Source organism: Budorcas taxicolor, chromosome 2, assembly GCF_023091745.1.
Source record: "Budorcas taxicolor isolate Tak-1 chromosome 2, Takin1.1, whole genome shotgun sequence".
In the NCBI taxonomy this organism is placed as follows: Eukaryota; Metazoa; Chordata; class Mammalia; order Artiodactyla; family Bovidae; genus Budorcas; species Budorcas taxicolor.
In genome coordinates, this window is record NC_068911.1 from 8,375,564 (window position 1) to 8,397,675 (window position 22,112).

The following is a 22,112-nucleotide window of genomic DNA, read 5'->3' on the forward strand; positions in this document are numbered from 1 at the left end:
TCCCCCATGTCCCCTCCTGCCTTTTGTGGAAAAACTTGAGTCAAAGACTAAGTTTAATCAGAGAGTTAAGAAAATGTAGAGGCAAAAAAAGAGTCAAAGGAAACCAAATAACCATAATTTAATCATATGTTAAGGACCCCTAGTTCCTTCTCAAGAGCTACAGAGAATATTCTGAGCCATATCCTGTGAGTGGTCTTACAGATGCTGAAACCCCCATCACGTGGAAGAAGTTAGCTACGTGATGACCAGCCTGTAGCCTTGACTTACCTGTATGCTCACCCCTCAGTCGTGGCCAACTCTTGGCGAGCCAGGCTCCTCTGCCCATGGAATTTTCCAGGCAAGAATACTGGAGTGGGTTGCCTTTTCCTTCTCCAGGGGGATCCTTCCTGACCCAGGAATCGAACGTGCATGTCCCGCATGTCCTGCATTGGCAGGCAGGTGCTTTACCACTGCGTCACCCGGGAGGTCCCATGGCCGTGACAAAAGCTACTGCAGTTTCAAGAACTGGCCTCGAGGAAGTGGGAAGAAGCCGACCCTGGAACTGAAGACCAACTGTACTTAAAACAGTCAAGATAACGCTGGTCAGACCGCCACGTGGCTAACTGCAGGGTGACTCTGAGAGCTGACTGTGCTGTTTCTGCATGGACCCCCCTCCCTCAGTCTATAAAAGCTCTTGGCCCCGGATTGTCGGGGCGGGGGTGGAGGGGGAGTTGTCTTTTGGACAAGCATCTGCCCTGGCCCCTCTCTACACTGGCATCCAAAATAAAGCAAACTTTCCTTTCCACCAACCTGGTTTCTTTTTATTGGCTTTTGAGCAGCGGGCCCTGGTTTCCATTACACTGCCAGGTGGACCTCTGTCCCTTCCCTCCTCAACCCCCCGACCCAGTCTGGCCAGGAAAGCCAAACAAGCTAGGTAAAGGTGTGTTCAGTCACTCAGTCGTGTCTGAGCCTGCCACCCCATAGAGGACAGCACACCAGGCTTCCCTGTCCATCACCAACTCCCAGAGCTTACTCAGACTCATGTCCATCGAGTCGGTGATGCCATCCAACCGTCTCACCCTCTGTTGTCCCCTTTTCCTCCTGCCTTCAATCTTTCCCGGCATCAGGGTCTTTTCCAAAGAGTCAGTTCCTCGCATCAGGTGGCCAAAGTATTAGGAACTTCAGCTTCAACATCAGTCCTTCCAATGAATATTCAGGACTCACTTCCTTTAGGATGGACTGGTTGGATCTCCTTGCAGTCCAAGGGACTCTCAAGAGTCTTCTCCAACACCACAGTTCAAAAGCATCAATTCTTCGGCACTCAGCTTTCTTTATAGTCCAACTCTCACACCCATACGTGACTACTGGAGAAACCATAGCTTTGACTAGACGGACCTTTGTTGGCAAAGTAATGTCTCTGCTTTTTGATATGCTGTCTAGGTTGATTATAGGTTTCCTTCCAAGAAGCAAGTGTCTTTTAATTTCATGGCTGCAGTCACCATCTGCAGTGATTTTGGAGCCCAAGAAAACAAAGTATGTCACTGTTTCCACTGTTTCCCCATCTATCTGCCATGAAGTGATGGGACCGAGTGCCATGATCTTAATTTTCCAAATGTTGAGTTTTAAGCCAGCCTTTTCACTCTCCTCTTTCACTTTCATCAAGAGGCTCTTTAGTTCTTCACTTTCTGCCATAAGCATGGTGTCATCTGCATATCTGAAGTTATTGATATTTCTCCCGGCAATCTTGATTCCAGCTTGTGCTTCATCCAGCCCAGTGTTTCTCATGATGTACTCTACATAAAGTTAAATAAGCAGGGTGACAATATACAGCCTTGATGTACTCCTTTCCCAATTTGGAACCAGTCTGTTGTTCCATGTCCAGTTCTAACTGTTGCTTCCTGACCTGCATACAGATTTCTCAGGAGGCAGGTCACGTGATCTGGTATTCCCATCTCTTTTAAGAATTTTCCATAGTTGGTTGTGATCCACACAGTCAAAAGCTTTGGCATAGTCAATAAAGCAGAAGTAAATGTTTTTCTGGAACTCTCTGGCTTTTTCAATGATCCAATGGATGTTGGCAATTTGATCTCTGATTCTTCTGCCTTTTCTAGATCCAGCTTGAACATCTGGAAGTTCACAGTTCATGTACTGTTAAAGCCTGGCTTGGACAATTTTGAGCATTACTTTGCTAGTGTGTGAGATGAGTGCAATTGTGCGGTAGTTTGAGCATTCTTTGGCATTGCCTATCTTTGGGATTGGAACGAAAACTGACCTTTTCCAGTCCTGTGGCCACTGCTGAGTTTTCCACATTTGCTGGCATATTGAGTGCAGCACTTTCACAGCATCACCCAGAGGTCTTCCAAAGGATGAGGCAGCTGTTCTGACACAGCACCAGCTAACAAGCCCCGGGCAGAAGGCCCGTCTGGGCTTACCCCCAGCCGGCTCAGACCGTCATCGAACCTGGTTCATCTTGCCTGATGCCCAGCAGGCCGAGACGCCGAGGCTCACAGCTGAGAGGGTTTGTTCAGAAGGCGGCCAAATGAGAGAGAACAAACCTCAGGCCTGCCTCCCAGAAGGCAAGAGGCTTGGGGTGCATTGTGGGAGAGCAAACGGAGAAACAGGCTGGTCCGGGCATGGAGGGCGTGGGGATAGGTGATTGAGAAACGGTGTGGTCATCATTGTCCTGCACAGATGGAACTCAGCTACAGGCCTCTGCACCTTCAGAAATGGAGGCACGGGATTTCCTCGGTGGTCTAATGGTTAAGACCCCACACTCCCACTGACAAAGGCCCAGGTTCCTTCCCTGATCGGGGAACTAAGATCCTGCAAGCACCATCCCCTCAATTCCCCGCTCGAGGCCACAAAAAAAATGGAGACGTTTAGCACCCTCTGAGGGCGGATCTCTGACATCAAAAGGTCACCCACGTGGAGGGTCAGTGGTCCCATCTGGTCTTAACCAGCTCAGCTCCAACTAGGCACAGGTGCCTCCAAGCTGCTGGAAGACTACTTAGCAAACACCTTACTGTGAAGGCTCTGCACCGCTAAGGGGACTGCCAGCCTTAAACGACCTTGAGTGAAGGCAGGTGAAGTGGGTTTGACGAATAATCCCCCAGCAAGGAAGTATAGCGCTGCCACCTGAACCCGGCTGTGACTGCAGCGTCCATCCTCCCAGCTCCAGCCACTGGCTGGGCCACTGCAGGGAGGGGTGTGAGAAGCCCAAACCTGGCAGAGAGGGTGCCAGGCTGAAGGCCCTCCTGTAGTGAGCCACTCCCACCCCGAGTGTGGTATGTGCGTGTGTTTGCATAATAGTATAGACTTGTGCCACAGCGTCTAATAGTCTTAAATACAGTCGCTCCTCGTGGTCCACGCCTTCTGCTTTTGTGAACTGGCCTGGTCACTCAATTTGATTTGTAACCCCAAATCGATACTTTTGCGGCCAGGTGCAGACATGTGCACAGTGGTGAAATTTTGAGTTGCCCGATGCACCGTTGCCAGCTGAAGTCAAATAAGGCAACACTCTGCCCTCTGGTTTCAGCTTATACTTGTCTACTTAACGGCAGGCCATTTCTGCATCTTTGTGCTTTTTCTCCATGGTTTTTCCATTTTAAACGGCCCCCCTGGGCATCGTGTTAAAGTGCAGAGACTAGTGTTCCTAAGCTCAGGGAGGCTGGGTGTGTCTTAGAGCAGCTTTGTTCAGGCATGAATCAGGTGCTGTGAGTTCATAGATGGTGCATTAGTAATATCTACTGCTGAAAGGGTCTTTAAACAAAGACACACATAAATCAAGGTTGTGGGACTTCCTTGGTGGTCCAGGGGTTAAGAATCCGCCTGCCAATGCAGGGGACATGGCTTCAGTCCCTGGTCCGGGCAGATTCCACAGGCCATGGGGCAGGTGAGCCTGAGCACCTCAACTACAGAGCCTGTGCCGTACAGCCTGTGCCCCGCAATGAGAGAAGCCACGGCGAGGAGAAGCCCATGGTGCAGCCAGCGCGCAGCCCCTGCTCTCCACAACCAGAGACGCCCTTGGGCAGCAACCAGACTCAGCACAGCCAAGAATCACAAATGCTAAAAGTTGTGTATTGATCTTTACTGATGGGACCAGAGGCTCACAGAAACCTAACCCCGTATTTCCCTGGGGAAGGAACGGTTCGTGCTTGGATGCTAAATCACTTCAGTCACATCTGACTTTTTTCAACCCCATGGACTGTAGCCCCACTAGGCTCCTCTGTCCATGGGATTCTCCAGGCAAGGATAATGGAGTGGCTTGCCATGCCCTCCTCCAGGGGATCTCCCTAACCCAGGGATCGAACCCAGGTCTCTTAAGTCTCCTGCATTGGCAGGCAGGCTCTTTAGCACTAGCACCGCCTGGGAAGCAGTTCAGCCTCTCGGTGGCACTCTGTTCCGTTTTCACCCCTCTGCCGGCGTCCCTGAGGGCACTGCCTCCCCGCCGGGCTTCCTGTCCTCCCCTTGCTTGTCTCACTGCTGCTCACCCAAACATGGGGGTGACCCAGAGCACTGCCTTCCGTTGTCAACACTCAGGCCCCAGGGGATCGTTCCTAATATGTGGCTTTCAATACCAGCCTGTCTTCTGAGTTGTGGCTGCCCCTTCCCTCTGGGGCCCAGACTTTGCATCCACCCACCCGCCGTCTCCTCTGGGCTGTCTGATGAGCACTGTGAGCTTCGCATAAGGAAACTGCGACTTGGACTTTCCTGGTGGCGCAGCGGATAAGAATCCACCTGCCAACGCAGGGGACATGGCTTCAACCCCTGGCCTGGGAGGATTCCACACGCTGTGGAGCAGCTGAGCCCACGCGCCACAACCACTGAGCCCACAAGCTACAGCTACGCGCCTCGAGCCTGTGCCCCGCAAGAGAAGCCACCGCAGCGAGCAGCCCATGCACCGCAACTGGGGAGAACCCCACGCAGCAGCAAAGACCTGGCACAGCAAAAACACAAAACCTTGACCACATCCCCTAAGCACGCTCCTCCTCTATCTTCCACCCAGTTGCTTGAGCCTCTAACCTCAGAGTCAGGGTCACGGTTGGTTCCTGCTTTTCCTCACCCCTTCCCCACATCCATCCATCTCACCGGACCTGCTCACTCTCGCTGTCTCTGCCTCATTCACCCGAGTGCACACACCACCAGCATCTCTAGTTTGGATGGATGCTGTGCCTTCTTCCCACTCAGGCCCCTCTGAAACCAAGTCCCCCTGAAACAAAGGGCTTCTCCCGAGTTCATGATTAACCCCTGTCCAAAACCTTATACCCTTTCTGTCCTGCAATCTCGAGGGGACTTCAAGATTGAGAAGCACCAAAGAAAACAGGGGACTGAAACCAAGCAGGACCCTGCAGGGCCCTCCTGGGGACAAATGCCATTCTGTGTCCCCTATTTCTTGTTTACAGAAAAAGACTTTATAGTCTCCTAGACCTTCCCTGAGTTCAAAAGAGTGGACTCAAGCGGTTACTAATTAGGGAAGGAAGGGAACACAGAAGCAAAGAGCAGGTCCGAAGGGGCCTGAAAACAGCAGGGGCTGACCAGGAAATTCTCCACCAGTCAGTCACCTCGGCTCTAAGTAAACAACAAAAGGCCTCAGCCATCCTTTTTGCTCTCTCTGAGAAAGAAGTTAAGGAATCACAAGACCATGATTTATGAGTTTGTTTTGCAGGAACACACAGACAGATCGCCAGTGACACAGAGTCACTAGATGGTAGCGGTACTGAGAAGCAGGCAACTGAGGTCTTTTCAGGAAACTGAAATCACAAAGATCCCTCCTCTTTACCTTTTTTTTTTTTTTGCCTTTATAAACTTTGCACTCCAGCCAGCAAGATGGATTTGAGACAAACCTCTTATCCGCCCAGTTGGCACCTCCTGGACTAGTAAACCTTTCTCTGCTCTAAACGCCAGCCTTTCCGTTTGTTTGGCCTCACCGCATGTCAGGCACAAGAATTTGATTTTGACGACACCCCCTACCCCCAAATCTGTTCCCCACACAGCAACCAGAGTGATCTTTTAAAAGAAACTAGAGCTTTCCCTGACAGTCTGGTGGTTAAGACTCCAAGCTTCCAATGCAAGGGCGCAGGTTCAATTCCTGGTCAGGGAACTAAGATCCCACATGCCTCATGGTGAAAAAAGAAAAAAAAGCAGAAACCAGATATTGCCTCCCCTCGGGGTTCAGTCCTCAAGGTCGGACTTCCACTGTTACAGAGTCCAAGCTCACTCTGCCTGCCACACGACAGGCCAGTGAATCCGAGAGACAAGGTGTTGAGGCAAGCAAGAGAGAGACTTAAATCGGAGAGTCAGCAGATTGAGAAGTGGTGGGCTAGGGCCTCAAAATAACCATCTTATTGGGGTCTGGATGCCAGGTTCTTTTATAAGTCAGAGAGAAAGAAGCAATGAGGAACTAAAGTCAAAAGGCAGAATACAGAGTGAGAAGCAGTGAGGAAGGGGTGTGCTAATCTCGTCTATTCACAGGTGGACAAACTCTCTCCCTGAGCTGAACAAAGGCACTTTCAGTTCAGTTCAGTTGCTCAGTCGTGTCTGACTCTTTTCGACCCCATGGATTGCAGTGCACCAGGCTTCCCTGTCCATCTCCAGCTCCCAGAGTTTGCTCAGACTCATGTCCATCGAATCAGTGATGCCATCCAACCATCTCATCCTCTGTCGTCCCCTTCTCCTCCTGCCCTCAATCTTTCCCAGCCTTTAAAAGGCGCGTTAGTTTCCAGTCAAGAAGAGGGGCAGGGTCCTCCCGGCAAGCCACTGAGTATGATCATAATAATAAAAGCAATGGAAAGCAAGTCAAAGACACAGTTCCAACAAGGGAGTCAGAATTGGCTTTCTCCCTGAAACACCATTACACTTAAAATAGGAGCTGAGGCCTTCAACCCAGCCTCTGCCCCCCCTACCCCCCTCACCCCGCTCTCGCTCCCAGTGGCCCCGCCTCCAGAAGCATTTCCCGCCTCCTCGCTCCTGTAGGCCTCCTTTTTCCATCCACTCACCACCTGTTCCCTTTCTTCCCCGGCTCCATCACTGGTTCACCTGCCTGCACCCTGCCACACCCGCAGCCCCCGCGACCCCAGACTCCACTCAGCTTCTGACAGTAAGGACCCGCGTGTTCTGTTCCTTGCTGACCCCCAGTGCCAGCAGGGTGCTTGGGATGTCATAGGTGCGAAACAGATGTCACTCAGCGAATCTCAGTGACTGAAATCAAGCAGGTAAGTTGTGCACCGGAGAAGGCAATGGCACCCCACTCCAGTACTCTTGCCTGGAAAATCCCATGGACGGAGGAGACTGGTGGGCTGCAGTCCATGGGGTCACGAAGAGTCGGACACTGAGCGACTTCACTTTCACTTTTCACTTTTCATGCATTGGAGAAGGAAATGGCAACCCACTCCAGTGTTCTTGCCTGGAGAATCCCAGGGGCGGGGGAGCCTGGTGGGCTTCTGTCTATGGGGTCGCACAGAGTCGGACACGACTGAAGCGACTTAGCAGCAAGTTGTGCACACCTGAAAAAACTGCCCCTACGGCAGGAAGAACCTACAAACCTGCAAGTAGGCACAGTCACTTTTGCTGCCTTTAGTGCCCAGAGCTCAGCAGCAGGGGAGGAGCCTGCCTGAAACACCCAGACCCACCCCAGCCACACCCCCCAGAGTGAGTCATCACAGCTCTGGCCATGATTAGGCATTTTAAGCAGGTACCATTTGAAAAGACCCTGATGCTGGGACAGATTGAAGGTGGGAGAAGGGGACGACAGAGGATGAGATGGTTGGATGGCATTGCCGACTCCACGGACATGAGCTTGAGCATGCTCCGGGAGTTGGTAATGGACAGGGAAGCCTGGCGTGCTGCAGTCCATGGGGTCGCAAAGAGTCAGACACGACTGAGCAACTGAACTGAACCTCAGGAGATGCTACTCTGGATCCCCACACCACACCGCTACCACCAATACCTTGAAAAACACTGGTTTGGAGCATAGAAAGTACCATCATTATTTTAATTCTCTGTTTTCAACATTTATCATATGGGGGGGGGGGGGGAAACTGAGTTAGAGGAGAGACATTCTACTGACTTTTGAAAATAGGAACGTAACTAAACCAGAGTTAACTAAATTTGGTTTCCAAGGTACGTGGGAGGAGGGCTGTGTGGAAACTGTTTCTTCCATCACCACTGGAAACAGGCACGGTTTCCCCTCCTCCCCTTTGGAAGTTTCTCTATGTTTACTGTCCAGCATACATGACTAAAGTGATCTGCTGCTGAGTTGCTTCAGCGTGTACGACTCTGTGCGACCTCATAGGCGGCAGCCCACTAGGCTCCTCTGTCTCTGGGATTCTCCAGGCAAGAATACTGGAGTGAGGTGCCATTGCCTTCTCCAATGCATGAAAGTGAAAAGTGAAAGTGAAGTTGCTCAGTCATGTCCGACCCTTCTCGACCCCATGGACGGCAGCCCACCAGGCTCCCCTGTCCCTGGGATTCTCCAGGCAAGAATACTGGAGTGGGTTGCCATTTCCTTCTCCAATGCATGAAAGTGAAAAGTGAAAGTGAAGTTGCTCAGTCGTGCCGACTCTTAGCGACCCCATGGACTGCAGCCTACCAGGCTCCTCCGTCCATGGGACTTTCCAGGCAAGAGTACTGGAGTGGGGTGCCACTGCCTTCTCCAAAGTGATCTACAACTCTACCTAATAACATAGATCAGTAAGGAGAACCACCTGAGAAATTAACCTGGGGCAAGTCCTTAGGCAATTTTCCCTTTTCTTGTTCCCCAGGATGTAGCAAAAAAAAATTTTTTTTGAGGGGGGGCGCATCTGCGCTGCAGCAGGCTTCTCAAGTTGTGTCACACACTTGGGATGTTAGTTCCCTGAGCAGGAATCAAACCCACGTCCCCTGCATTGGCAGGCGGATTCTTAACCACTGGACCACCAGGGAAGATCCCATAGCAAACATTTATTGAGCAAACACTAGGCTGAAATCCAAAGGGTTCTGAACTGCACTTTGTTGGGCAACACGATCCTCACCTTCAAGGGCTCTGGGTCTGATAAGGGATACAGACAAGAAAGTCAGGCTGGTGACGCTCAGGGTGCTGCGTGGGCATGGGCCCCAGGCCTCCAGGATGAGTGGACACTAGCTCAGATCAGAAACTCAGATCAAAAACCAGAGGTGACGATGGCCTGAATTAGAAGAGACACGAGGTGGGGAGAGCAAAAAAGAGGGGCTCGGGGGATTTCAGAGACATTTCAGTGGGAGAATTCACAGGACTTGAATTCTCCTTGTGGGGAGTCAGATCTATAGAGTTCTACAAATCTACAGAGTTACCAGCTGTGCCTCGTGGTGGAACCCTCCCTAAGAGGGTAGGGGACCAGGAGGTGGAGCAGGTATGTGAGGGAACCATGAGGACTCTAGCTGTGGGCATGGTGAAGCGGGGGCCATGGGACACGTCCTGCCAGGCTGGGAACAGATCAGGGTTATAGGTGATGATACAGGAGCCCTCAGGCGAAACAGTGAGTGGGTGAGAAAACTCAGGGAGAAGTGTAGAGAGAGGGACTGGGACAGGATCCTGAGAAACACCCATATCGAGTGGACAGACGGAAGAAGAGACGCCCGCGTGGGGTGCGGGGTAGAGTCTGGTGGGCTCACCGAAGAAAGGAGGGTTTCCGGGTGGAAGGAGGGGGACGCAGGGGCACACAGGGCATTGGCTGGGACATCTGGATTTAGCAGTACAAAGGGCTGTGACTCCAGGTGGCTGAGGAGGAAACGAAGGAAGTGATGACAGCTCTCTGAGAGGTTTATAGTCTGATGTGCGGGGGAGAGGCCACAGAGGGAGTGGAGAGGAGACTGAGGGGGAGAAGGATGGCTGTCAACAGGGTCGGGGAAGTGCTGGGGACTGAGTGAGGAAGAAGGGTCAGAAAGCAGGATATCTGAATTTAAGAGTTCACACTGGGAATTCCCCAGCAGTCCAGCAGTTAGGACTCACTGCCGGGGCACAGGGTTCGATCCTCGGAAGTTCACAGAGGGTGATGATAAGCGCTGGGCTTTAGGAGTGAATGGTCAAGGGACTGGATACACTGTCCACGCCAGTGAGGAGGCCATCCTGGCTAGGAGCTGGGGGAGGGAGGAAGACAGCAAGGACCACAGTGTTCATGGAATGAGGGGTCACAGTGGATGAGGTAACCGGCATGGGGGTGACCTCTGGGACGTGCCTCCCAGAATTGCCTTTTTCAAATATGGGGTGGCCAAGGCCTCAGAAAAGGCGGTGACTTGCCAGACCACCAGCCATGGGAGTGTCAGCAGAGACTGGAACCCAGACCTCCCTGATGAGCGGCTAGTACTATGCACCTTGACCTGAACCACCTTGGCTTCTGCGTAACCCCCATGCAACAACCTGGGCACCTGAATGGGCTCTGCAACTGTGAGTACTGTGATCATTAAATTTCTCTCCTTTCAACTTGGTGCTGTCAGCATGCTTAATCTCATAGGGTGGGGAACGCTGTTTTCTGGGTTTGGTTAGTAAACGAGCTCTGGAAAGCCCTGGTAATTATGACTTACATTCTACTTCTGCCCAGACAGGCTGGATAAATGTACCTGGGGGTGGGAGCGTGGCTACCAGGCCTAGTAAGCTTTCTAAAGGATGTGCAATCAGGGTTCAGAAGTGAGAACTCAAGCAAAGGACTCTGTTGCTCAAACAATGTTTACCTGTGATGCAATTGCAGCCGTTAGCAAAGTGTTCAGAATGTTTTCTTCCTTTTTGAATACCAAAAACATTTTATATTGGGGTATAGCCGATTAACAATGTTGTGGTAGTTTCAGGTGAACAAATAAATTAAAAACAAACTTTTTAAAAAGAATGTTTTTCCTGTTTTCCAGTCCACTTTATCAACTGCCAGAGGTGTGAAAGCCACACTATGTTTTTTGTGGACTTTGCTCCCTGAAATACAACAATCTCTTTCCTGTTGCCACGGGTGGGAGGGGCAGTAATCAGACCCCAGGATTTTCCTCATTCCCTTGTTAGGGCGGTAAACACAGGGAAACTAGCTTAGTCCGCTCTTAAGTGTCCTCTTGGAATAAAAGGTGTCATTTTGGCTCTCAGCATGGGTCTTGAAGTATAAATGGATCTGGCCTGGCATACCTGCTAACATTTACTCATCCAATTGTCAGAAAACTTGGACTGGGCGACAGGAATGGAATTTTTCTTTTTTCTTCTCTTTGGATAAATGTGTCACGGTGCCATGCTGTTGTGACAGATGGAAAAATCCTATGTAGGGCACGCAGGAAGGGCTCCGAGGGCCCGCCTGGCACGGTGGGTGGATGGGAACCCATCTCTCCTCTCAGTGAGTTACCCATATGCACTTCCTGAAAAGACCGTTCCTGTTTGAATGTCTGGGTTATAAAACCGGAGAGTTCACCATTCCCGCTGAGAAGGTTCCCTGCAGCCTGGAACGGAAAGAGCCAGAGGCACCGAGGAAAACCCTTTCTCCCCCAGGGCTCTGCCCACCAAGCATGCTGCACTTGGGTGAGGACCCCGTAGGTCTCGCTGGGCCTGGTGGGTGGGGCTGCGGTTCCGGGTGACCAGCTCTGGGTGTGTGCTAGGCCTGGGGTCGCTGTCCACCTGGCAAATCAGAGCGTGGCCGCCCACACCTTCCCCAACGGAGCCTCCTTTCCTCTACACCCCTTCTCCCCCCGCCACCCACCGTCCGCCCGGCAGACTGATAACGAGATCCCACCCGTCCACAGGGTCAGTGACCGGTCCTGGGCGTCCTCCGGGGCTCACCCTGGGAACGTGGTGCTCCTACTCTGTGTTCAGACCTACACGCGTCCCGCAGACTAGGGCTCACCCTTCCCTGGACTCGCGGGCCAGACCCAGGGGCAGAGAAAGCGCAGCCTCCCCATTCCGTTGCTGGGGAGGGAGAGCGAGGGATGCCCAGGCTTCCGGCTCTTATCACTGCCGCGGCGCGGATCCCTGCTCACGGCCACCCGCGGCGCGCCCAGGAACCAGGAAAGATGAGCACCGTCCTCGGGTCTTCGTGTCCCGGCGGGAGCGGCGCCAGCGCGGAAGGGACCCCGGGGGACCCCCAGCGAGGGGGCTGCGCGCCCCGCCCCTCCTGGCCCGCAGCATCACGTGGCCCGTGGCGCCCCCGCGGGCCGGTCACGTGACAGCCGCGCCGTTGCCCTGGCAGCGGCTGCGGCTGGGCGGCGGGGGCGCGGGGCAGCCGGCGGGGGCGGGGCCCGGGGGACCCCGCGGGACTGGCGGAAGGAGGGAGGGGGCCGCGCTCGGCGCCCGGGCCGGGCCACCGGGCCACGCCAGCGCCGCCGGCCGCGCGCCCGAGCCGGAGTCGGGCCGGGAGGGCAGAGCAAAGATCGGTGAGTGCTCACTGCGGGTGTCGGGCGAGGGCGGCGGGATCTCCGCCCCGGCGGGGGGCGGGGGCGACCGGAATTGCACCCGGAGACCCCAGCTTCTTCCTAGGCAGGCCTACGGGACGACTGTGAGGTTGGGACCCCAAGCCCGCGGGATCCCCGGGCGGGGTTCGGAGCCGCCAGGATGACTGGGAGGTTGCCAGACGCGGAGAGATGCGGGCCGCATGCGGGTCCCCTGGCTGCTAGGGAGTGCTGAAGGGAAGGAACAGGGCTGCAGGCGGGTTCCTCCAGGGAGACTCAGGGGAGGAGGGGAGCTGGGCCTCCCGTGTGCGGGTGTGACAGAAAGAGTCAGAAACAGCCGTTTCTGCGTGGCACTCGCCATTGCTCATGCCCCAGATGTTTAAGGGAACTTGACAGTCAAACCCCCAAACCCACCCCCTGGAAATGTTTCCCACGGCCAGAGACAGCGTCACGGTAATTCTACGAGATCTCTTTTCTCTGACCGCCCCTTATATAAAAACAAAACCAAAAGACCACAAGGTTCGGCCAGGAGAGCATCCTTTGGCTCCTCTGCCACCTGACAGAAAGGTCAGGCTCCATCTTGCCCCGCCCCACCCGCTGCCTGAGCAGAACCCTGGAGTCTGAGGACCAGACTCTGCCTCTGGGGGAGGCCGAGTGGGCAGGAGGCTTGGCCCGGGGTAGGACTCTGGGGCGGAGGGGCCGCGGGTGGGTTTGAATCCAAAGGCTGCTCCCTCTGCAGGAAGTGGTTTCTCTGTCCTCAGGACCCACAGGCCCACCTCACCACCCCAGCTCCAAGCAGACAGACAACCCTTCCCAAATCCTGCCACTGGAGACAGCAGTAGAGCTGAGGCCGCCCCCGCCACCGCCTAGGCCACTGTCAGCCCTCACTGCCCATGAAGTTCTCCACTCTCCAACTTGGGCTCAAGCTCACCTTCACTGACGGTCCCCATCTCCACCCCATTCATCTCTCTGGAGGCCACCAGGCCTTCCTGCCCTTCCCAGTTGGCCAAGTGTTTGAGCACACAGACCAGATAGAGCCCCGATGGCTCCCTCGCCAACTCCTCCCAAGCCCGAGCGTCTGGGCAGCTCTGGGCAGCGCCAGGGCAAGTCCAGCACAGTCCTACCACCCGGGCCACACATACTCCCTGAATCTTGCTTCCACCATGGCTCTCCTGGCCCCTCTGCCGCCAGCCTTCCTGCCCTGCCTCTCAGACCCTCCCCAAGTGGGCACCATCTTGTCTTTGCAGGAGGGTCCCTCTTTGCCAACACTGCCTTTACCAACTGTGTCCTGGTCCCTGCTCCCTTGCAGGGACCGTCTCCTGGCCCAAGAGTAGAGGCAGCCAGCCAGCGCCTTGTCCACCCTGTCAGCCCCCACACCGGCTCCACTACAGCAGCATTTAACTCACTGGACAAGAATCTCCCCCGACTTAGGCCACTCCCCCACTGAACATCCTCATCTTTCATCTTTGATCCTTAAGTACCAAATGCAGTCTTACCTTAGGGCCCAGGAAGCGTTTACTGGATGCAGGACAGAGGATGGATCCTCTGAGGGGACAAAGGTTGTGCCTTTTACCCTTCCAGAGGCTGGACAGTGTCTTCATCAACCCCATGGGCTCACTTCTGTTATGTAGTGGAGCAAAAAGAGGAAAAAACGAATGCATTTCCCAATGATGCCATTCTAAATTATTTGGAGCCAGCCAATGGAGTAGTTAGTGAACAACATTTCTCTGAATTCTCCCCAAGGGAAGGGACATTCCTGTGATTGAAGTGCTCACAAGCTGTGCTGCTAGCTGCAGATGTGGGTGGGGGCCGGGGTGGTGGTGACCAAGTTTCCAAGTCGGCCCTCTTGTAAATGACCTAGTAATTGGCATACCCGGGCAGAAAAAGAAGAGCGCAGAGCTGTTCTCTGGGGACCCTGTTGGTCAGTAAAAGCTGTGCGTCCATGGCCTGGCGCAAAACAAAGAGGAAGGGACCCCCAAAAAGAGAGAGCCTCCCCCCTCCCCAGGACCCTCCCAGAGAATCCACTTAGGGACTGGCATGGGCAGATCAAGTTTGGGGCATTTCCTCAGCCACGGACCCTGGTAAACACCCTCTATCCCGCCCTCCCACCCCCAACCTGGCTCCCTGGAACCTAGGAACGCTGATCTGTTTGTAATAGCCTTAAGTAGGCTTTTCACCGGGCCCATGCGGGCCTGAAGGTACAAGTTAATATCTGATGCTAAGTGAGCTGTGAGGTGCCTATGCCCTTGAAGCCTGCCCTACAGATTAATTAGAGCTGATCCTGAGGGCTGCTGCAGGGCCAGCCCCTTGGGCCACACAAGACCGCCAATCCCCTATTTGGATTAGTGGAGATTTGCGTTTAAATTCACAAATCTCAAAAGATCAGCCCTTCTGATCTTCATCCTGTGTTACTGTCAAACCACATGTCTACTGGGATGACTCAAGGGGTCTCCAGCCTCCATTTCTTGAAAAGAATAAACCCCCAAACCATGTTCATGTCAATTGACCAATTTGATTTTTCATTTTGCTAGTTTCCACTGCACCCTGGATGTAGCTTCAGCAAGCTATAAATCAGTTATTTTCAGGGTGAACTGTGCTGATTTAAATTGAAGTGAGATTTGAGAAATTAGCAGCTGCATGGAAACACTGATTTCATGGTTGGCACCTGGCTGTTGGAAAGCAATTTGGAGTCTTTAGGCTCCATTCTCTTGTTTAAGACCCCAATAGGGTGGAGAAGGCAATGGCAACCCACTCCAGGATTCTTGCCTGGAGAATCCCATGGACAGAGGAGCCTGATGGGCTACAGTCCATGGGGTTGCAGAGTTGGACACGACTGAGCGACTAACAGGATGGGCATGTCTCCACGTGAAGATAAACAAGTTGGAAAAGTCAGGTGGTGTGCTTAGAATCGCATGGCTGGGTCAAATCCAGAAGTATCAGGTCCTAGAAGCTTCCAAAACGCTATAACCCCCTTGTTGAAGGTAGGCGTTTAGGTGCTTTCGGCCAGCCTTGGAATTCTGTTCACCCAAGAGCCATGCTCAGTTGGAGCTTTTCTGAGCTCAGGAGAGGAGACCAGATACCAGCTTTGTGGAGGAACACTGGACCCTGAGGTGGGTCCTAAAGATGCACCCGCTTGACCCTTCTTTCCCACAGGTGGTCCCTACATTCCTGTGTGGGGACAAGCCTCAGAGGCCAGGGCCCCACCCTCATGCACCCCTGGATCCCGTGGCCCTGGCACAGGGTGTACATAGCGGGCCCCCAGGGAAGGTAGAAGGGACTTGGGAGTCTGGCTTCTCCATGTGTGGGGGACCCTCGGGTATATCTGAGTGTCTCTCCCGCCCCCAGCCTGGCCCCCACCATGAGCGCCGAGCTCAACGTGCCTGTGGACCCCTCTGCTCCCACCTGCTCGGAACCCGGCCACAAGGGCATGGATTACCGGGACTGGGTTCGCCGCAGCTACCTGGAACTGGTCACCTCCAACCACCACTCCGTGCAGGCGCTCTCCTGGAGGAAACTCTACCTGAGCAGGGCCAAGCTAAAGGCCTCCAGCCGGACGTCTGCCCTCCTCTCGGGCTTTGCCATGGTGAGTGGAAACACGTGGTGGGAAATACAGCCAGTAAGGTGGGCTTCTGCTCACCGAAATCCTGTGATGCTTCAGGGAGCAAAGCCCACCCTCTGGGCCCTGCTAGCAGCCAGGATGGACCATTAGGAAGTCTCTGTCCAGAGACTTCCCTGGAGGTCCAGGGGCTGACACTGCACTCTCAATGCAGGGGAGCCTGGGTTCAATCCCTGGTCAGGGAACTAGATCCCACAGGCTGCAACTTAAGATCCCGCGTGCTGCAAATAAGACCCCTCCCCCACCCACACCCTCCAATAAAAGTCTCCGTCCAGGTCCCACCCCCTCCAAGGGGATTGGTCTGGCAACAGGAAGGGCGACCTGGGGCACCCAGGGGAGTCCCCAAGCCCTCAGAAGGCCCCCAAGAGTTTGGGAATGTGAGCAGGAACTGCAGAACGGGCCAGTTTGCTCAGTGTAACCCAGCTGGGCACACACACGCTCCCCCAAAGTGATGAAGTGGAGCTTCTGGCCTGACTCCTGGCTGCCTGGTTATGCTTTCCTTCTGAGTCACCCCCCAGGGCGAGTCTGTCTGGGGAGAATCCGAAGGCCCCCAGGAAGGGCCACGTCTCCTGTTGACTCCGAAGCTCGCAGACCTCATCCCTCCGGGGATCGTCCCAGAGCACGGGGATGTCAGGATCCCAGTGAGAACTTCGGCCTCTGCTCCTCCTCTGTTGTCTGCTAGGAAGTCCTATTGGGCTGGAAGCAATTCTTTTTTTTTTTTTAATGTGGAAACAATTGTTTTCCTGTAACCTAAAGCGTCAGTTGTCCAGTGGGTACGCAGAAAATAGAAAGGTGTCTGAGAGAGCCAGTGTGGCCATTCCCCTGACAAGGGCCTGCCAGACACGGGTGCCGGTCACCCTCGGAGAAATGAGACATTGTGTAGTCAGGGTGTGACTTCGTACAGGGCGGGGCAGTGGTCACCGCATTTAGAGGGCAGTCAATCTGGGTTCAGGTCTGTGGTTTAAAGCAAACGCTGATTCAGGTCTTGTGAATTATTTTTTAAAAAACAGGGTCTTCCCTGATGGTCCAGTGGCTAAGACAGCTCCCAAAGCAAGGGGCCCGGGTTTGATCCCTGGACAGGGAACCACATCCCACAAGCCACAACTAAAGATCCTGCATGCCACAACTAAGGCCCGGCACTGCCATATAAATACATATTAAAAAAAAAAAAGCCCATAATTACAAAAGTGTCCAATCACATGGGGCAAAATTTTGGCTCAAAATGATTTTCTTTCATCACATTGAAAAAGGAATATTTTCTCAAGCTTAATTTTAAGAAATATGCAAGAGAATTTTCCATGTCATTATTAAAATGAGTTCTTGGGCTTCCCTGGTGGTCCAGTGGCAAAGACTAGGCTCCCAATGCAGGGGGTGGGGTGGCACGGTTTGATCCCTGGATGGGGAACGAGATCCCTGCGGAGCCAAAGAAATATTTTAAAAATTAAATTTTGTTTTCTACCTTCACAGAAGAATTATAGTACTGCATTAAGTTTTTCTGGCCTATATATATATATATATATATATATATATATATATATCTTTTATCTTTGGAAAACTAACTCTGAGAAGCACTGCCCAATTGAATGCAGTAGGATGGTTTCCATTCTGTGTGGGGCCCAGGTCTTGGAAATCACTTCCTGTCTGTGGGCGGTCTCTTGAGACTACAGTTTGGATTTCCAAATTTAGGGAAGTCACTTTTTCCAACAAAACGCTCACCCAAGTTGAAGGTTACAAAACCCATCACTGAAATTTGAAAACAAGCCCTGTGAAGCTACAAAACAAAGAGTGAATCCTGGAGGATTAGTTTGAGACTTAATGGCAGGCTTCAGGGGTGTGAAGTGGCCTGAGAATGGGAGCAGTGACCTTTGAGAGGCAGGGGTGGAAATAAAAATGCATTTTCTCAGCTTTCATGGAGTATCTCCTCTGTGTCAGCCAGTACTCCCTTTAAGCCGGCAGGGACACATTTCAGAAACCACACAGACCCCAGTAAATCAGATAATTGTTCAGACTGCAAAGCCACCTAGGAGAAAGAAGTGATGAATACTGATCGTCAGCCAGTATTTCCGCTGTGGAAACTATAGCTGAATTAGGACGGGGTCATGGAAAAATGGACAGGCGGTGCTCCGCGCGGAGCCTGTTCTGTCTATCTTGTCGTCACTCAGTCACGTCCGGCTCTTTGCGGCTCTCTGTATTATGTGTTCCCTAATTAGAATTGCAAAGCTGGTCCCTTGTCCAACAGGTGCTCACGCCTGACCTTAAGCTTATTTCTTCATGTTTATCCTGCCCCTAACACAGAAAACCTGTGATCCGAGGCCTGTGATAAAATATCTACATAAATTCACAGAAATATGGCCTTTGGCCTTTTCTCCTGCAGTGGAACAAAACTGCTTTCCTTGCTGGCCTTTTAATCATCTTTGTTTCTTATCTCTGCACCCTCTGAGGTTCACGACATCCTTTTTTGTTGGGTCACGTTCTTTGTGGTCACAAGAGCCTACCCAGGCTACCAGGGCACTGAGAAAGGACCACCCCTCCCTCACCTTGGCAATGTGGCCACCGACTCTTTGGAGCAATCATCACTGCAGAGTTTCCGTTCAAGCTGTGGTCCACTAGGACTGACGTCATCTTTTTCCCTACCACGGATTCCATCGCCACTGAGGACAGAATGAGGGGATAAGACAATAGTTGCTAGAAGTGGTGAAATCTTTTTTGTAAATTTCTTAAAACTAGGATGGCTCTGGGAGTTCCCTGGCGGTCCAGTGGTCAGTGATTGGGACTCTGGCACCTTTTTTTTTTTTGGCTGGTGTGGCCCTGGGTTCAATCCCTGGTCAGGGAACTAAGATCCCACAAGCCGCACAGTTCAGGGAAAAACGAACAAACAAACAAACAGGGATGGCTTAGATCTAGGAGATAAACAGTGAGTGGAAGAGCCTTCTGGCTTCTCTCTGCCTCCCTGCTCCTGCTGTCTTAATGGGTCTGGTTTTTTATCGTTGGGTACTTGAGAGAAAGCCCTTGGTGAGCCAAGACTAGGTCTGCAGAGCTGGGGTGGGGCGTGGGCCCCAGGGGAGCCATCCCAAGTGGGCTGGGTGTGACCTGGGGAAGCATGGCAGGAGCTTGGGGCCCAGTCCGGATTTTGAAAGCCCCTTAGGGCTTCTGGTGAGCAAGTCTCAGCCTAAATAGACACCCACTGCTACAGAGATAGGGAGAAGGCAGCGGCAACCCACTCCAGTACTCCTGCCTGGGAAATCCCATGGGCGGAGGAGCCTGGTAGGCTACAGTCCATGGGGTTGTGAACAGTCGGACACGACTGAGCGACTTACTTTCACTTTTCACGTTCATGTACTGGAGGAGAAAATGGCAACCCACTCCAGTATTGTTGCCTGGAGAATCCCAGGGATGGGAGCCTGGTGGGCTGCCGTCTATGGGGTCGCAGAGTCGGACACGACTGACATGACTTAGCAGCTACAGAGATAAGCTGGGGCTTCTGGTCCTTTGGTGGGCCTCTTATTCCCTTTCACTTAAAAGTGATTTATATGTTACTGAAGTGAATACACGCACACGGTTTAAAACCCCAGCAGCCCCTGGTTCCCACCCCTGGAGGAGCCCCTCCGTCTCCATGTGGAATTTGGGAATTACTGTTTCTTACACTTTCTAGACATTAGCTTGGCCTAGCTGTGACTGCTGCTGAAGATTCAGCTGTTTTCCCAGCCCAGGCCATTTCCCACCTTCCCCGTCTTGCCATTGTTCTCATGTATATGGCTATTCCCGGCCTTTGGAGATGAGGCTGCTCCTTCCTGCTTTTGGTCTCAGCTGACAGAGGCACCCTGTGGCTTGTGTGAGTCCGTCCAGTGTACAGCTCTGAGTCTGGGGGTCATCAGGAGCCTCCATTGTTCCTTTTTTTTTTTTAACCCCCTGAAAGGTCAGGTTGTTTTGAAAAGCAGCAGTTGTTGGCAGCTAAGTCCCACTGCAGCCTGGCTCTGCTATCAACAGCAGTGTTGCATTTTCCCAGGGAAGTGTGGCCTCTGCCCTGGGCCGGAACTGGGCACCCCCAGTACACCTCTGTCCATGGCACCCAGGGGGAGATCTCGGAGGGACCCAGTGCTTCTTTAGCCTTTTCTGTACTTTTTAGATTGCCCTTAGTGAGATCTTTTCTAGCATATCAGGGGAGGAGAGTGCTCTCTGCTCTGCGGAGGCCCCGACTCAGCAGCCCCTCTGCCTTGCAGGTGGCCATGGTGGAGGTGCAGCTGGAGACGCAATACCAGTACCCGCGGCCGCTGCTCATTGCCTTCAGCGCCTGCACCACGGTGCTGGTGGCCGTGCACCTGTTCGCCCTGCTCATTAGCACGTGCATCCTGCCCAACGTGGAGGCCGTGAGCAACATCCACAACCTCAACTCCATCAGCGAGTCCCCGCACGAGCGCATGCACCCCTACATCGAGCTGGCCTGGGGCTTCTCCACCGTGCTGGGCATCCTGCTCTTCCTGGCCGAGGTGGTGCTGCTCTGCTGGATCAAGTTCCTGCCCGTGGACGCACGCCACCAGCCGGGCCCCCCGCCCGGCCCCGGCGGCCACACGGGCTGGCAGGCCGCCCTGGTGTCCACCATCATCATGGTGCCCGTGGGCCTCATCTTCGTGGTCTTCACCATCCACTTCTACCGCTCGCTGGTGCGCCATAAGACCGAGCGGCACAACCGCGAGATCGAGGAGCTGCACAAGCTCAAGGTGCAGCTGGACGGGCACGAGCGCAGCCTGCAGGTGGTGTGAGCGCATGCGCTCCCGGGCACGGCCGCCGCCGCGCCTGCGTCACTTGGCGTGGACCGGAACTCGCCTGCCTCCTGGACAGTTTCAGACACGCGGATGGCCAACCAGCCCGGCGAGTCTCTGCCAGACGGTTCTAGACCAAAGTTCTACTTCTGTCTTAATGCTGTTAAGACCTGGCTCGTTTTCCCTCAGAGGATGGAACTCTTCAGTTAAAGGGGAGACTGATGGCTAAGAGCTCAGGGTAGAGAAGGGCTGAGTCCTTGGCCTTGGGGACTTCCTGAGGCAAGGAGGCCGGGCTCTGGGTTGTAACGGGTGGTCACGGGTCTCCTCAGAGACATGGACCGAGTGGCCAGCTCGGGGCGGGAGCCTGGCAGGGGCCTGGAGAGTCAAGGCAGCATCCTGAGTTCAGGGAAGGGAATTGCACCTTGACTCTGGAGCTGGGCTGGTGGCAGCCCGGGGGCATGAGTGATGCTACCACCCTGCTATGAATAGACTGGGCGCAGGATTAACGGCTTGGCCTGGTGCTTCCCTCCCTGCCCTGGAGGGAGTTGGGTGGCCTCGCCTGTGGGGTGGGTGGGGGAGGGGAGGCAGGAACCTGGGTAGGGCAAGTCAGCCCAGCAAGTGCATCAGACTAGTCAGGCCTTGGATGAGATGTCCAAGGTCGGAGGCCTGTGAGGTCAAGAGGCCTGTCTCTAGGCACCCCAGGTGAGGTACCCACTTGAGGTGGCTAACTGAGGGGTGACCTGAAGCAGCCTGGGCTCGAATTCTCTCTTCCCAGACAGCAGGATCCCTGGCCACACTGACCCAGCGAGGCCACCAGGTTGGGGAAGGGGCCCCCAGTCCAGAGAGGTCCTTATCTCAACCCCAGATGGTCCCAAGCTGTCAGCCCTCCGAGCTGCAGTTACAGAGGGTGGGACACTGGCCAGGCAGCTGAGCTCACCTGTCTCCCTGCTGCCTGTGGCCCCTTTTGTGGGAGGGGGGCAGCCTGGGGGACTTCCTGTCTAGACAAGGCCGTGGCCTGGCCTGGTCCGTGGGTGGTGGTGTCAGAGGCCAGCCCTGGCCACATTTGGGTTCTGGTTATGACAGCAAGGAGGGCAAGGTCCCATGTAGTGCTCCCCAGGGGCCCCCCAGGCCTTCTGGCCACACCCACCCAGCTCATACTTCTAGTCATGGTTTCTGGTGTTTTCCAGATGGCATCTGGTAGACCTGAGCCCACGTCTTGGGGCAGAACGTATACGTGCTACAGCCCAGCTCCTCTGTGAGCTTGCTGTGCCCTGAGCTGCTTTTAAGAACCACGTGTACATACTGGCCAGCAGCCGCCAGAGAGGGGTGCCTTTTCTTTTGTTTCCACAGTCATCGGACTTCATGCTCCGATGGCATTTCTGTCCACAGCCCAG

The 22,112-nt window shown here is 53.8% G+C and overlaps 2 protein-coding genes across 2 annotated transcripts in view; both read left to right on the plus strand.

Moving 5' to 3' along the window:
• Positions 1–762, plus strand: part of PRKRIP1 (PRKR interacting protein 1) — a 34,144-nt gene extending 33,382 nt beyond the window's left edge. Inside the window, exon 6 of the mRNA XM_052656636.1 lies at positions 376–762. Coding sequence (XP_052512596.1) covers positions 376–545 — 170 coding nt within the window. The 3' untranslated portion in view covers positions 546–762. The remainder of the gene's footprint in view (positions 1–375) is intronic.
• Positions 763–12,271: 11,509 nt separating this feature from the next.
• ORAI2 (ORAI calcium release-activated calcium modulator 2) lies at positions 12,272–21,208 on the plus strand. Its single transcript, XM_052635694.1, has 3 exons — positions 12,272–12,327; positions 15,688–15,925; positions 20,179–21,208. Exons 2-3 carry the CDS (start codon positions 15,701–15,703, stop codon positions 20,716–20,718), a joined length of 765 nt encoding a protein of 254 aa, XP_052491654.1. The 5' UTR covers positions 12,272–12,327; positions 15,688–15,700; the 3' UTR covers positions 20,719–21,208.
• The last annotated feature ends 904 nt before the right edge of the window (positions 21,209–22,112 follow it).